The 12,842-nt window shown below is 35.5% G+C and overlaps 4 protein-coding genes across 7 annotated transcripts; 3 read left to right on the forward strand and 1 right to left on the reverse strand.

The window, feature by feature from the left end:
• The first annotated feature begins 993 nt into the window (after nt 1–993).
• Nucleotides 994–4,125, forward strand: LOC105640810 (uncharacterized). 2 transcript variants are annotated; one of them, XM_020681523.3, is made up of 4 exons: nt 996–1,238; nt 1,312–1,392; nt 1,641–2,195; nt 2,959–4,125. In XM_020681523.3, exons 1-4 carry the CDS (start codon nt 1,203–1,205, stop codon nt 3,979–3,981), a joined length of 1,695 nt encoding a protein of 564 aa, XP_020537182.1. In that variant the 5' UTR covers nt 996–1,202; the 3' UTR covers nt 3,982–4,125. The 2 variants fall into 2 exon arrangements, with proteins under 2 accessions (XP_089581918.1, XP_020537182.1); XM_089725792.1 differs by lacking the exon at nt 1,312–1,392 and having other exon boundaries at nt 994–1,238.
• Nucleotides 4,098–8,736, reverse strand: MBD02 (methyl-CPG-binding domain protein 02). Of its 2 annotated transcripts, none has more exons than XM_012224363.4 (6): nt 8,522–8,736; nt 7,818–7,933; nt 6,671–7,295; nt 5,347–5,400; nt 5,107–5,261; nt 4,098–4,495 (listed from the first exon to the last, which is right to left on the reverse strand). In XM_012224363.4, the coding sequence occupies exons 3-6, from the start codon at nt 7,270–7,272 to the stop codon at nt 4,347–4,349; spliced, it is 960 nt and encodes a 319-aa protein (XP_012079753.1). In that variant the 5' UTR covers nt 7,273–7,295; nt 7,818–7,933; nt 8,522–8,736; the 3' UTR covers nt 4,098–4,346. The 2 variants fall into 2 exon arrangements, with proteins under 2 accessions (XP_012079753.1, XP_020537186.1); XM_020681527.3 differs by lacking the exon at nt 8,522–8,736 and adding an exon at nt 8,446–8,492.
• A 222-nt stretch (nt 8,737–8,958) lies between these two features.
• Nucleotides 8,959–11,512, forward strand: LOC149493935 (F-box protein At5g07610-like). 2 transcript variants are annotated; one of them, XM_089725794.1, is made up of 2 exons: nt 8,959–10,226; nt 11,372–11,512. In XM_089725794.1, exons 1-2 carry the CDS (start codon nt 9,170–9,172, stop codon nt 11,410–11,412), a joined length of 1,098 nt encoding a protein of 365 aa, XP_089581920.1. In that variant the 5' UTR covers nt 8,959–9,169; the 3' UTR covers nt 11,413–11,512. The 2 variants fall into 2 exon arrangements, with proteins under 2 accessions (XP_089581920.1, XP_089581919.1); XM_089725793.1 differs by lacking the exon at nt 11,372–11,512 and having other exon boundaries at nt 8,959–10,535.
• LOC105640143 (glutathione S-transferase U7) lies at nt 11,416–12,596 on the forward strand. Its single transcript, XM_020681671.2, has 3 exons — nt 11,416–11,557; nt 11,663–11,993; nt 12,078–12,596. The coding sequence occupies exons 2-3, from the start codon at nt 11,673–11,675 to the stop codon at nt 12,441–12,443; spliced, it is 687 nt and encodes a 228-aa protein (XP_020537330.1). The 5' UTR covers nt 11,416–11,557; nt 11,663–11,672; the 3' UTR covers nt 12,444–12,596.
• The last annotated feature ends 246 nt before the right edge of the window (nt 12,597–12,842 follow it).

The following is a 12,842-nucleotide window of genomic DNA, read 5'->3' on the forward strand; positions in this document are numbered from 1 at the left end:
CGAAAGCTCTTTACACATGCTCACCCCGCCTAATCATACATGTAGTGAAGATCGAATCGAAAGCTCTTTTTACATGCCCAATCTGCGTCCTCAATTGAGGCACAACCGGATAGAAATTGTTTTCCCTTTTTATAACATATTTAGAAAACATTCATAAAATATATTATCTCCCAAATATCATTATATAATAAAAATCTTGTCATTAAGAGTTATTCGGAGAAGTGATATACTATTGTCGAAAAAAAATTTGTATCATTTTTTTTTTTAAGAACCAATAATATTGGCCACGTTATGGTGGTTTACCAAATTATGGTAATATTATCGTTTATTTATTATTTATTTATTACGTTTAATGCCAAAAGAAGCAAATCCTACAGCTAGGAAGATCACGAAATCACATGAACAGCTAGGATTTGTAAACAAGCTGGAAAGCAAAATAATACAAGAATAGAACAGTTACAGGCAAGATTAACCATTGTGTGAACAACACCCATATTGAAAAAGGTTATGGAATAAAGAAAATTGTGTGTTTTTTTTTTTAAACCACAGTCGGGCTTAGTCACAATTAAGACTCTTTACCCCTCCCTACAGGTGTCTTTAGTGGAGATCAAACCCGAGAGTTCTTCCTATATGCCGCCTGCATTGTCAACTGAATTACATCCCATAAGTAGAAATTTGTGTTATTTGATGAAGGGTTTTCACACATGATTTATGGTGTAAGAAAGTGAAAGATAGTTGGGATTAATTTATTTAGACCGGATTTATGGCTCCATCTATGGATCAAAATAATGAAAATAAAGATTTTTGTTGAAACGATAATATTTCTTATTATACTAAGACGAAAAAAAAAAAAGATAAAACAGTAACGATTTTAAAAAGTTCGTATTTTTATTGATTTGGTGGATAAGTATTTCCCACTCCAAGATAGTTCAGACACAATGAGTTGTTGACACATTTTCTTTGTAATAAGAATTATCAACATTCTTTAATAGTATTATGTCAAGTCCTGCAACAATAAACCAATTATATCCACATGAACCTCTTCTTTTTCTTCCAACAACTTCTTGATGATAACATGTTGTTTTGGCATATTTTGATCATAACTTTGTTCATTAAACTCCATATATGGTAGATTTTGAAAGTGGTATAAAGAACCAGTAAGTGTTGCTAACTAACAGAGCCAAATCTTACATGCGGAGACAATGAGTTGTGCTTCTTTATCCTCTCTTCACCCTACTGTAACTCTCTCTCTTGCTCTCTAACGTGTTTCCTTTTAAATATTCAACTTTATATGATCATTTTCTTCTGCAGAATCTTCACTTGGCTTTTCCCAGCAACTGGACTTTGAAATCTCTGAGAAAAAGAACTGGGATTTCCGATTCTGTTTCTCCTGTAATTAACTGTCTTCTTTTCACTTTTCATTAGAAAAAAAAGTTGGTATCTTTAGCTTTCAAATTGAAATATATACCCAGATAAATAACAAGAATAGAATTGTAAGTTTTTGACATTTTCGATTGAATTCATCTCTATGAAACTGGAAAAAATGTATGGAAAATTATGGTTTTTTGTAGAGATATTTTCGGTTTTGGAGCTAAAGTTTTTCAACTGTACCTCCGTTAATTCTCGAAAACATCTTGCAGGAAAGGAGCACTTCGAAACCAGAAAAGAAACAACAAAGAAGCAGCCAAGGAAAAAGCATATCGTCCAGAAAAGATGACTCTCTCATTTCCAATTTTCATGTAAGTCAGCCAGATACGTCTCCTCCATTGGTTACTGCACTGAAAGCTTTAGCCGCACAAAATGCAGCCACTTTTCACTTCCCTGGCCATAATAGAGGGCAAGCTGCACCAGTTTCATTAACACAGCTCATTGGTTTAAAACCATTTATTCATGATTTGACTGGGCTTCAAGTGCTTGACAAGCTTTTTTCACCTGAAGGACCTATTGTGGAGGCACAAAAGCAAGCTGCCAAATTGTTTGGGTCGCTAGAAACATGGTTCCTCGTTGGAGGTACAACGTCTGGGATCCAAGCAGCAATAATGGCAACTTGTTCTCCGGGAGAACATATAATTCTCCCTCGCAATTGCCATGTATCTGCCATTTCTGCTATGGTATTATCAGGAGCAATACCCAAATACATTATACCGGAGTATGATTCTGAATGGGACATTGCTGGTGGGATTACTCCATTACAGGTGAGTCTATTAATATATGAATATTCTTAGTTGCAACATTGGCTACTATCATAAAAAATGAAGATTTGCATTTCTATCCCTTCATGCCTCTGGTCTGTAAATGTGACACTTTAATACTGAAGGGTGCTAAAAAGGAAAGAGGTCGTCCTACAATTGCTTCCAGGAAAGTTATAGCGAATGATCTATAATCTTTGAATATTTGGTTTGTAAATGTGATACTCTATTCGAGGATACTAAAAAGGGAAGAGGTCGACCTAGAACTGCTTGCAGAGAAAAAGGATCTATGTTTGAATATTTGGCTTGTAATTGTCGAAGTGGTAAACCTAAAATTATAGCAAAAGATCTATAGCCTTTGAATATTAACGAGAACATAGTCATGAGCATAACAAAATGAGATAAAAGATTCGTATAGTAGAATTTATTATTGCTTATTTTATATTAATGTTCTATCTATTGATATATCAAATGATCTTAGAATTCCACTACAAAAATTTTTTCCGACTTAATACTTTGCTTTACTCTGTATTGACATTAATTTGATCAGAGCATATATTGAAAACAAAAGATTTATATAGCCCACCTGATTAGTTTGAGACCAAGGATTAGTTGTTTGTTGTAGATATTTAAAAAAACAATTTATCAAAAAGTGCATTCAGAATTTTATGACATTTAGAAAAATGGTAAAAGAAAAGCAACATTTTAGCATTTCTTTTTAATGTCATTTTCAATGCTATATAAACATGGTAAAGTTTGTCTTTTTCAGGTGGAAAAAGCCATTAAAGAGTTGGAGATGGAAGGCCATAAACCTGCTGCAGTTTTTGTCACTTCTCCAACTTACAATGGCATATGCAGCAATTTAAATGAGATTTCACAGCTTTGTCATTGTCGAAAAATTCCTTTAATTGCAGATGAGGCTCATGGAGCTCACCTGGGATTTCACCCCCAATTGCCCCTTTCGGCTCTGAAGCAAAATGCTGATCTTGTGGTACAATCGACTCACAAAGTTCTATCCTCTCTCACACAGTCATCAATGTTACACATGTCAGGAAATATTGTGGATAGGGAGAGAATTTCTCGGTGTCTTCAAACTCTTCAAACTACAAGCCCCAGTTCTTTACTTTTAGCCTCATTAGATGCTGCTAGAGCTCAACTCAGTGAAAACCCAGAAACTATTTTCCACGAAACAATGAAGTTAGCTATTGAATCTAAAGAACTTATTAAAAAGATTCCAGGTATTACTTGGCTTGAGCTTCCACCAAGCTTCTGTAAATTTCCTGCAAAGGATCCATTGCGCCTTACTGTCGGGTTCTGGCAGCTTGGTTTATCCGGTTGTAAGGCAGGTGATATTTTATACAGGAATCATGGAATTGTACCTGAGCTTGTAGAAAGTCGATCTATTACACTTGCGATTAATCTAGGAACTTGTAAAGAGCATGTTCAGAGGTTAGTGTCAGGATTAGAAGAATTATCTGCAAGTTCCTTAAAAACTGGAACAGAAGAAAAGGTGAAGAATGGAGAGAATATACCGTTTACTGATATTAGCATGAGCTTGAATCCGAGAGATGCATTTTTTGCTAAGAAAAGGAGAGTATCAATTGGAGAGAGCCTTGGAAAGGCGTGTGGTGAGCTTATAAGTCCATACCCTCCAGGGATACCTGTGATGATTCCAGGCGAGGTTATTACAGAAAGGGCTTTGGATTATTTGCTAGATGTTATAAGCAAGGGTGCTGTTATTAATGGAGCTTCTGATCCTCAACTCTCTTCCATAGTCATATGCAATGTGTAAAAATAAAAAATAAAAAAAACACAAACTAGTGCTCTTCTTGTTTTGCTTCATTCCACAAGCTTTATATCGGATTTCTTGTGTATCATTCATGATAATTGACTTTTCTCTGTCCGAAATGAATTAATAAAATTGGATTTTCTCAGATATAGGTTTTGTTTTTTCACATTTTGCAATTGTTAAACATATATCCATTGCATTCTTTCCTTCCCACCATTTCCCCTCTTTAATATGCAAAGGCTGGTAAGGAACAGAGAGCCTTTGATAAAAAATAAAAAAAAAATCCAATGGAGCAAAAGCGGAGAGCAAAATACAAAATGCAGTTGCCAAAAAGGATATTGCGTAATAATATTCTTGCTGTACATATGTTACGAAGGTGTTCTCCATGCTTGTTTCTTTACTGATCGATCAAATGGATCAGAAAGAGAGGCCTGAAAGGATGACGGAGGCGGAAGTGCTGGCCTACCAAGCTGCAAATCTGTACAATCATTCGGACCCATCCATGCAAGGGGATTCACTGTGCCCAAAAAATGATATTTTAGTTATTCTTGTCAAGAAAATGTGCCAATCAGTGATATAAAAAGTAAAAGGCGCTACCAAATCCAACTCTTCTGATTGTTAGTTAAAGCAGGGTTAAAGATTTACTATAAAGTAGTTGCAAGCTTGAGTTATTGGCTCCGACCTGGAAGCATTCAGTCATTTCACACTAAGCACTGGGAACAAGGGACTGATCCCCGTACCGTGCTACTGCCTTAAGGAGCTTATATGTGAAATGGTAGTTAATGGACTGATTCTAATAACAAATCGTATTACTTTGCCAGAGCAGGCGGACTATAAACAGGACTCGAGTATCCCTTTTCCTAGAGTTGTTAAGAAAACTCTTCCCTCTCCACTTGGTTTCTTCCTTTTTCTTTTGTTGTTGGGCATTAGCAGTTACTATGTGACGATTTCCCAAATACCATAAAATGAAAAATCAAAATGCTGTGTATAACTGCCAATTTTAGACTCAACTTTATAAACTGCTGCTCAATAACCCCCCCCCCCCCCCCCCCTTCTCTCTCTCTTTCCTACTAGAGCAAATATCTCTTCAATTTATGTCAACAAAGTCAATCAGATTGTTGTGCATACCTTCACTAGGCTCAAGAGGTCTAGTATCATCACATGAAGATGCTAGACGAGGGCGCTTTCTCACATAGTTTTCCTGCAAAGGTTTTGGGATTTGAAATGAAAATTGTGAAAGAGTTACACCATCTTGCAAATACTCGGGATGTTCCATCAAGTACCTACAAAATCAGAGTGGAAGAACTAAAAGATATGGCAAAGAAAATGCATTCGATATTGCAATAAAAGGACGGTTATGTAACATACTTTTGGACCTCTACCATGGAGCGAAGTCTCTTGCCTGATGGTGATTCATAGTACCTGAAAATATTTAAAACAGGCAAAAAACTTGATGATGGACAGATTGAATATCCTTATAATGGACTAGCATAGACAAGGTCAAGCTCAAAGAAACTATAATATGACCCAGAGCCTTAATATATCAAAACAAATCACAAAAGTAAAAACACAAACTCACAACTTAAATACTCTAAAGCTCAAAAGTACATTACAGAAGCAGGAAACTACTTAAGTTTTTGGTCTTCAGAGAGCAGCAACAAAATTAGACATGCCTTTTCAGAGTTAGACAAAGACAAAACTCCCATCAATATTCAGAATTTTGAACTCTAAAATAAACAACACTAGGCAGGAAATGAAAACATAAACAGAATGTCAGAAGCATATTTTACAGCAAAGAAATCCAATCAAGGACTAGACAAGCATTACAAGATCAGACTAATAAATAACGCACAAAATAAGGTTTGTTAGAAATCTGTCCCTACTTATTTAGGAATATTTATACTATTTACTTTGGGTCTTACTTTAGAATCCTGGTTGGTTTAGGATAATAGTATTCCTCTTAGCTTTCTTTAGCAGTCTTAACTCCTTAAATAATTTAGGACTATTTTTGGAATTCCACTACATTTAAGTTCTAGGATTAGTTTGGGTTAAAGACCCATGCTTGCAATGCTTTTATTATTAGATTTCAGTCAATAAACTTTTGGTAATTAATGCTTTTATTTTTGAGTTGTGTGATCTAATTCTAACCCCAGGAAGTGTATTTATGCTTTTATTTTTGAGGTGTGATCCAATTCTAACCCTAGGAAGTGTGATGCTTTCTTGATAGGAGTCAGTCTTAGATCCTATTAGTGTGATTCTAATAGCTCCTTTTCCTATGTTTAATTTTCCTCTATTTTTAAAGAAAATCAGATCTACCAAGGTAAATTTAAGCCCTAATTCAATATGTCTGAATATCGTAGAGGTCCTGGCCTAATCTCCTAAAAGTTCAAGTTTTCCCAAGCTGACTGAGTTCTTTCATTTTAACACCATGTTGAGATCCAAGGGGTACATTCCTACATAACATGAATACACATGGGATATCAGCGGTAGTCTTTGTAAAGGCCCTTGTATAGTAAAGAAGCTTTACAGATCCCTGTCTATTATAAGGCTTTGAGGCAGTTGTTTAGTTTACTCATTTGCTAAGAATTAAACAAGTCAAAAAAGTGTAAAATTACTTGGACAAAAAAAAAAAAAAAAAAAGAGCAAACAACAGTAAAGCTGCAAAATTGAATAGAAAGGAATAGACACATACACGTCTGCAAATTTGGTACTTCCTTCACCTCTAATTCGTAACAGTCGTTGCCAGCCACGAGGGGGCTGAGCAATATTAGGTTTATCAATTGCCCATAGCCGGCTTCCATCTTGAGAAATATCAGGTGGATCATCACATGATATATCAGGCCGCCATTCACGAGCTGTTTCACAATAAAAAGGCTGCTCTAGAATATGTTCACGTATTTCTTCATACTTTTCCTTTGATGGAATGAGCCTCCATTTAAAACAGTTGGCACACTGGACAGTAAATGCCCCTACAGATGGCAAAACTCTAGAAGGCATTTTAAAACCTGAGCGTCTTCCAAACCGAGGAGGCCGGAACCGGATTGGTTTAGGCAGAGGTTCTATTTCACCAGTACCATTAGCAGCAGGATCATAAAGTACCAACTGCTTTGAGGAATTTTCAAGAGACTGCTCATCTGTATCCTCTGTTTCATGAGAGTCGTTTTCCCCAGACGATGAAGAAACTTCTATAGGCTCCTGAATATTGCTATCTTGATGACCAGCAAAACTTGAACCAGTGTAGTCATTTGGTTCCTTTTTCACCGTAAGGGAAGCATTTCCAGTATGTGACTGCATCTGGATAGATCTCAACCACCTCTCTAACGTAGCAAAAACCACCAAGCAAACACAAATGAACAAGATAATAAAACTTGGTTTATCATCAAGAAATGATTATTTGAAACGGGTAGTAAAAATGGGAAAAAAAAGGGAAAAAGAAACATTTGGAAATGCAAATATCATGTGTTACAACAAAATGGAAAATGCAGCATTTTAGAAATTAAATTATTATGTTTTACATCAAAAAGGAAAAAGTAACACATATTTATCTAATGGATACTTCCTATCTAATATCCATGCAGTCCCCTCCACTGCGAATGCTCACCAACTGCCTATTTTGGTTAAAACTCACTCATATAACATGCTAATTCGAGCTTCACAATTTGAATCCATGGGCATGAATCATATCATTAAATGAAATCTAAAACTTTTCCAATCACCAGATATTTAACTCATTAGATTAAACTTGAGATATAATTAGAATACCAGCAAGATATGATACAAAAAGTCACATTGCAGTTTGTACAAAAAAAAATGTCCTTCAACAAGGAGTAAAAGCTAACCTATTTATATCTATAAAAGCAAAACCATGATCTCTTCACTCGAACCAAGATAATCTGATTTCCAACTAGCACTTGGGAGTTACTTTATTCTATATTCCCACAGATGGCCCCATAACCTGCAAAAACAAAGAAGTTCAATATTTCAATCAAAGAAATAAATTAACAAGTGTAAACCTTGAAAAACATGAATCAAGCTGGTTTATAGTAAAATACTGAATGATAATACTGATCAAACCATGAAAGGAAAACATTTTCTAAAAATGGGAACCTCCTATTAACTAAACAGACGTAGCATTTAAGCTAGAAAAGACATTACCACATTTTCTTAAACTATAAAAAATTCCAAGATTACACTTCAAGATCTAAGATCTGCAGCAAATATGGAAATGATAGCTATTTGTTAAAAAAAGAAAAAATCCTTAATCTCCACATAAATTAACAGTTTTTTTCAACAAATACCATTAAAAGAATCCTCACATTAGCTCTCACCCAATTTTCCTCCAAAATAAAAAATAAACCACAAAGAATGCATAAAATACAATAAGTTCAAAATCCAAGTTCTCTCTTTTCCTTCATTTTCCTAGCATCCAAACAAGATTGATATCAATTCAACGAAAAGATCATAAACCTGATCCGACTAAGGAAAGAGAATACGAGATCCACACCTAAGAAAAACCAGAAATTGGAAAAGGAATGTTACTTACAGCGATGGTAAAGAGAGTCATAAAAACAGAGCCGTTAGATTGTAACCGAAGGATAATATATGCTTTGGATCGTATGGTCACAATCGTTCGAACGTCTCTTCGTATTTCGTAGGTTCTCTCCCTGCTGCTTCGTTCTCCTCGATAAGAAAGAAAACAAGTTGAGAAGAGAGAGAATCCGTTGGGCGTTAACAGATGATCATGAACAGAAGGAACTAATCCCACTGATTACATATTTTAGGTTAAATTGCTATAAGACCCCTGAGCTTTAACATAATTAGGAAATTAGCGTCTATTGTTTTGAAGTTAACACAATAGTCCCAAATATTTAAAAAATAAATTATTTAGCTTCTAATATTATAAAATTTATTTATTAGTTTTCTTCAGATAATAAAACTTAATAATTATATATATTTTTAATTTTTTTTGTTCCATGCTTCCAGCATTTTGCTGTGGGCAGCCGCCTGGAGTGTGCTCAATCATTATTGGAATCAGATTCGCCAATCCATGAATTTTTTTTTATTTACCAAAAAAAAAAATCATTATTTGAAACTTGTTAGCCAATAATCAAAAATCAGTCATGGAAATTCAAACACATTAGACACGTTGGAGATGGAGCTTCCTCCTCTGTTTTGTCCGGCTTGCGCGTAAATGCTAATGATTACAGTCCTTGAAAACAAAATGCAAGATACGAAAATTTCCAATTCCTCTGCGGAAATCATATCGACCAACCAAGATCTCCTCACTCAAATTCTCGTTCGCTTACCAGTAAAGCCTCTTCTCCGTTTCAAATCCGTATCCAAATACTGGCTCTCTCTCATTTCCTCTCCTCAATTCTCTGCCGCCCACACTCTCCGCCGCAGCCCAAAACCGGCGGTGTCCGGTCTCATCTTGCGTAAGTCTCCTTCAGAATTCAAATTGCTCTCTTTCAATTCCGATTCCGTTTCCGGTTCCTCTCTTCTCTCCCTCCATTTCCTTAACGGGCTCAAAATCATCCAGTCTTGCAATGGCCTTCTTCTCTGTTCTACTTTGCCTCAGGTTGGCACTAAACGAAAGTATTACGTTTCTAACCCTACGACCAAACAACTCTCTGCTCTTCCACCTCTCGGAACCGATTCACCATCAGTAACCATATTCGGATTCAATTTAGCTTTCGATCCTTCCAAATCCTGCAATTATAAAATTATTTGTGTTCGTTCTACGGAATTCTCTCTCTACCATTACCAAATCGAACTATACGATTCTGAAATTGGCGCGTGGAGACTTTCCGGATCGCCTTTCGTTGCTCCATTTGATTTGGTTTTTGACAATGCGGTTTTCTGGAACGGCGCCGTTCATTGGATTAGTCCTACAGGAAGAGGCTTGTACTTTGATGTAGATAAGGAGTTAATTGAAGCAATACCATATCTTCCTTCCCCAAGTAGCTGGGCCAAGAGGAGATTCAGGTACATTGGAGAGTCTGGTGGCCATTTGCATCTTATTGAAATATATGGTTCTGGTTGTTTGAAATTTAGAGTTTTTGAGTTGAAGAGGGATTATTCTAGTTGGTGCGTTAGATACCAAGTGGATTTGGATAATGCTAGAACTGAATTTCCTGAGATGGTCAGGGCATATCTTGACCCTGGTTCAAATTACTATGCTTTTGTTGTGCTGTGTGTAGTTGAAGAAGAGAAAGAAGAAGAGTCATCACTATTGCTACACATACCAAGTAAGGTCATTTCTTATAGTTTCAAAGACAAAACGTTGAAGAAAGTTTTTGAGTTTGGCAATAATGGGAGTAGTAGAATTAAAGATTCATTGCTATTTGGATGGCTTGATGCTTACCAATATATTGAGACTCTTGCTCCTGTTTGATTATAGGGTTTTTTTTTTTTCTTTTTCTTGAAATAATGTTTGTTATTTGACTCATTTCATCTAGCAACTTGAATTTCCAGTATCCTACATTTGAAGTATTAGTGTCTGTATTTGGATTGAGATTGCCTTTATTAATAAATTTTTATTAATACTTTATTTTTAATAGGCCTAACACATAAATTTGAGATTAAACTTTGGTTTCTTGTGACCCTTTTCTCGGCGATCAATTATGACCCAACACAACACTTAACTACGAGAGACATTTATATTTTCAAATTTTCGAGTATAATTATTGTTGAAATGTGACTTAAATAATGATTGAAGATAAATGATGAAATTTATATATTAAGCTTTTTTATAAAAATATAATTTTTTCTTTTTTGTAGTCGATTTTATATGAGAAACGAGTTTATAATTTAATGATTGTTAATGGTAGGTGAGGGAGACAGATTCATTATTTTTGGAAGACAACGTGCTATGAGCCTAAAAGATATTAAAATAGTAAAATTATTGCTTTGATGCCGAGTAAAGAATGCATATTTGTTAATCAAGACAGCTAATATTCGGATTAGAATAATAAAAATTTCGTCAATAGGTTGTGTTTGTTAAACTTGCATGCATCGCATTCATATCATATATTGTACACACAATACATATAAAAGCTCACTTACAAGGCTTATAAGGCCTTGTTAAGCAGTACATATACCCATGCAAAAGCTTTAACAATATATTGTCAACCCAAAATGGAGATAAACTTTGACAAGTACACCCCCATAAAATATTATTTTTGACTGTTTTGATACATCCACGGTTGATGGTTGATGTACCTGAGTGTAATTAAGTCTTTTTCTTGCCTTTGTAAATAGTGATTTACCAAACGAATGACATTATATGCATATTCCATGCAGCAAATATATGCATATATTATATCTTATCCTCATCTTCTCTTCTTTTTTAATTTGAAATGCTAACACAGTTCATCGCATATAATTATTCCAGAGATTGGCTCACAAGAGCAATTTGCCGTCTTTGAAATTTGATCTAGTCCATGAAATGATGACATCCAACTGGCCAAGTGGGAAACGCGCAAGCGGATCAGCTCTGAAACTATTATACGACATATCAAGAAACCCAGAGGCCAAGCCGCCCATGTTTCTGAATTTTCAGGAATAATAATTATTAATAGTATATCAAGAAAACCCCATTGCCTTTCTTTTCCTATAAAAAGCTGTTAAATTGCTGAGAATAATATATAGCTCGATTTACACAGCAATTACTTTTCTATTGCAGAACCCCAGAAATGGCAGAAGAACAAGACGTTCCAGTAAAGCTATTTCGTAAGTGGGATAGTCCTTATACTGTCACAGTACAAGTAGCCCTGAGGATCAAAGAGCCAACATTTCAGTACATAGAAGAAGACCTCTCTGATGATAGTCAGATTGCCAAGTACGATCCAGTTTTTAAGAAAACTCCTGTGCTAATACACAACGGAAAACCGATTGAAGAATTGCTTGTCATAATTGAGTACATTGATGAAACCTGGACAGACAGTCCCCTCTTGCCTAAAGATCCTTATGCCAGAGCTAAAGCTCGCTTCTGGGCTAAATATGTGGTTGAAAAGGTAAAGAGAAATCTGTTTTACCTTCTTCTTGTAAGTTTTTGAGCATCATTCTGGTCTAATTGGTATTGCAAATTATGATCACAGGTCTACCCATTGGGTACAAAGGTTATTGAAGCTAAAGGGAAGGAAGAGCAAGAGAAGGTGATTGAAGAAGTTTATCAGCATCTTGATCGTCTTGACGATCTGCTGCAAGTTCAAGGAGAGTCATATGCATTCTTTGGAGTTGGTGAGATTGGACTAGTTGATGTTGTGGCATTTGGTATAGCCTATGAGTTTACAATGATTGGAAAAGCTCTTGAAGTGGAGTTGATCCCTATAGAGAAATTCCGATCTCTAGGGATGTGGTTAGGATTTCTGTTTGAAGTTAGTCTCTTCACTGATTACCTGCCAATTGAAGATGAACATGTTGCTGCCATTAAAGCTCGTCATGAGGCTGCACAATCTGCTTGACGAATGACTGTTGCTTATTCACTTGTTTCTTTTTTCATATGTTGTTGTGCTTTCTTGCTTTGATCCACTTGATTTTGTGATGAAATTAATCAAATTATGCTTGAATGGGTTGTAACTATAGTGTGCTAATAAAATGTTGCCTTGCTTGTGTCATCTGTTAGATTTGTGACATTGTTTCTGAATCTTTTTTTTTATTATTATTTTATTAAAAGCGAGTTGAATTTGTGCTAAATAACTATATTAAGAGCTTATGGTTTACCGATGAACATTTCGGAGTCATCTTTAGAGCTGTGAGATCTCGAGTTTGAACCCAGTCGGAGCCAAATTTTCCCTAACAAAAATTACTTCATCTCCTCTACTTAGACCAGAGTACAAACTGCAAAATCAGCACAATGGAAA

This window comes from Jatropha curcas, chromosome 9 (assembly GCF_041381405.1).
Source record: "Jatropha curcas cultivar XTBG-Jc1 chromosome 9, XTBG_Jcur_1.0, whole genome shotgun sequence".
Taxonomy (NCBI): domain Eukaryota; kingdom Viridiplantae; phylum Streptophyta; class Magnoliopsida; order Malpighiales; family Euphorbiaceae; genus Jatropha; species Jatropha curcas.

Excerpts from the sequence above, each read along its gene's own strand:
- LOC105640810 (XM_020681523.3), top strand. The coding sequence starts at position 1,203 with ATGAGTTGTGCTTCTTTATCCTCTCTTCACCCTACT. Across the intron at positions 1,239-1,311 it reads TATCCTCTCTTCACCCTACT|AATCTTCACTTGGCTTTTCC; the intron begins GTAACTCTCTCT and ends TTTCTTCTGCAG. Across the intron at positions 2,196-2,958 it reads GTGGGATTACTCCATTACAG|GTGGAAAAAGCCATTAAAGA; the intron begins GTGAGTCTATTA and ends TGTCTTTTTCAG.
- MBD02 (XM_012224363.4), bottom strand. The coding sequence starts at position 7,272 with ATGCAGTCACATACTGGAAATGCTTCCCTTACGGTGAAAAAGGAACCA. Across the intron at positions 5,401-6,670 it reads AGTACCAAATTTGCAGACGT|GTACTATGAATCACCATCAG; the intron begins GTATGTGTCTAT and ends AAATATTTTCAG. Across the intron at positions 4,496-5,106 it reads ACCTCTTGAGCCTAGTGAAG|TGAATCCCCTTGCATGGATG; the intron begins GTATGCACAACA and ends TTTTGGGCACAG.
- LOC149493935 (XM_089725793.1), top strand. The coding sequence starts at position 9,170 with ATGCTAATGATTACAGTCCTTGAAAACAAAATGCAAGATACGAAAATT.
- LOC105640143 (XM_020681671.2), top strand. The coding sequence starts at position 11,673 with ATGGCAGAAGAACAAGACGTTCCAGTAAAGCTATTTCGTAAGTGGGAT. Across the intron at positions 11,994-12,077 it reads CTAAATATGTGGTTGAAAAG|GTCTACCCATTGGGTACAAA; the intron begins GTAAAGAGAAAT and ends TTATGATCACAG.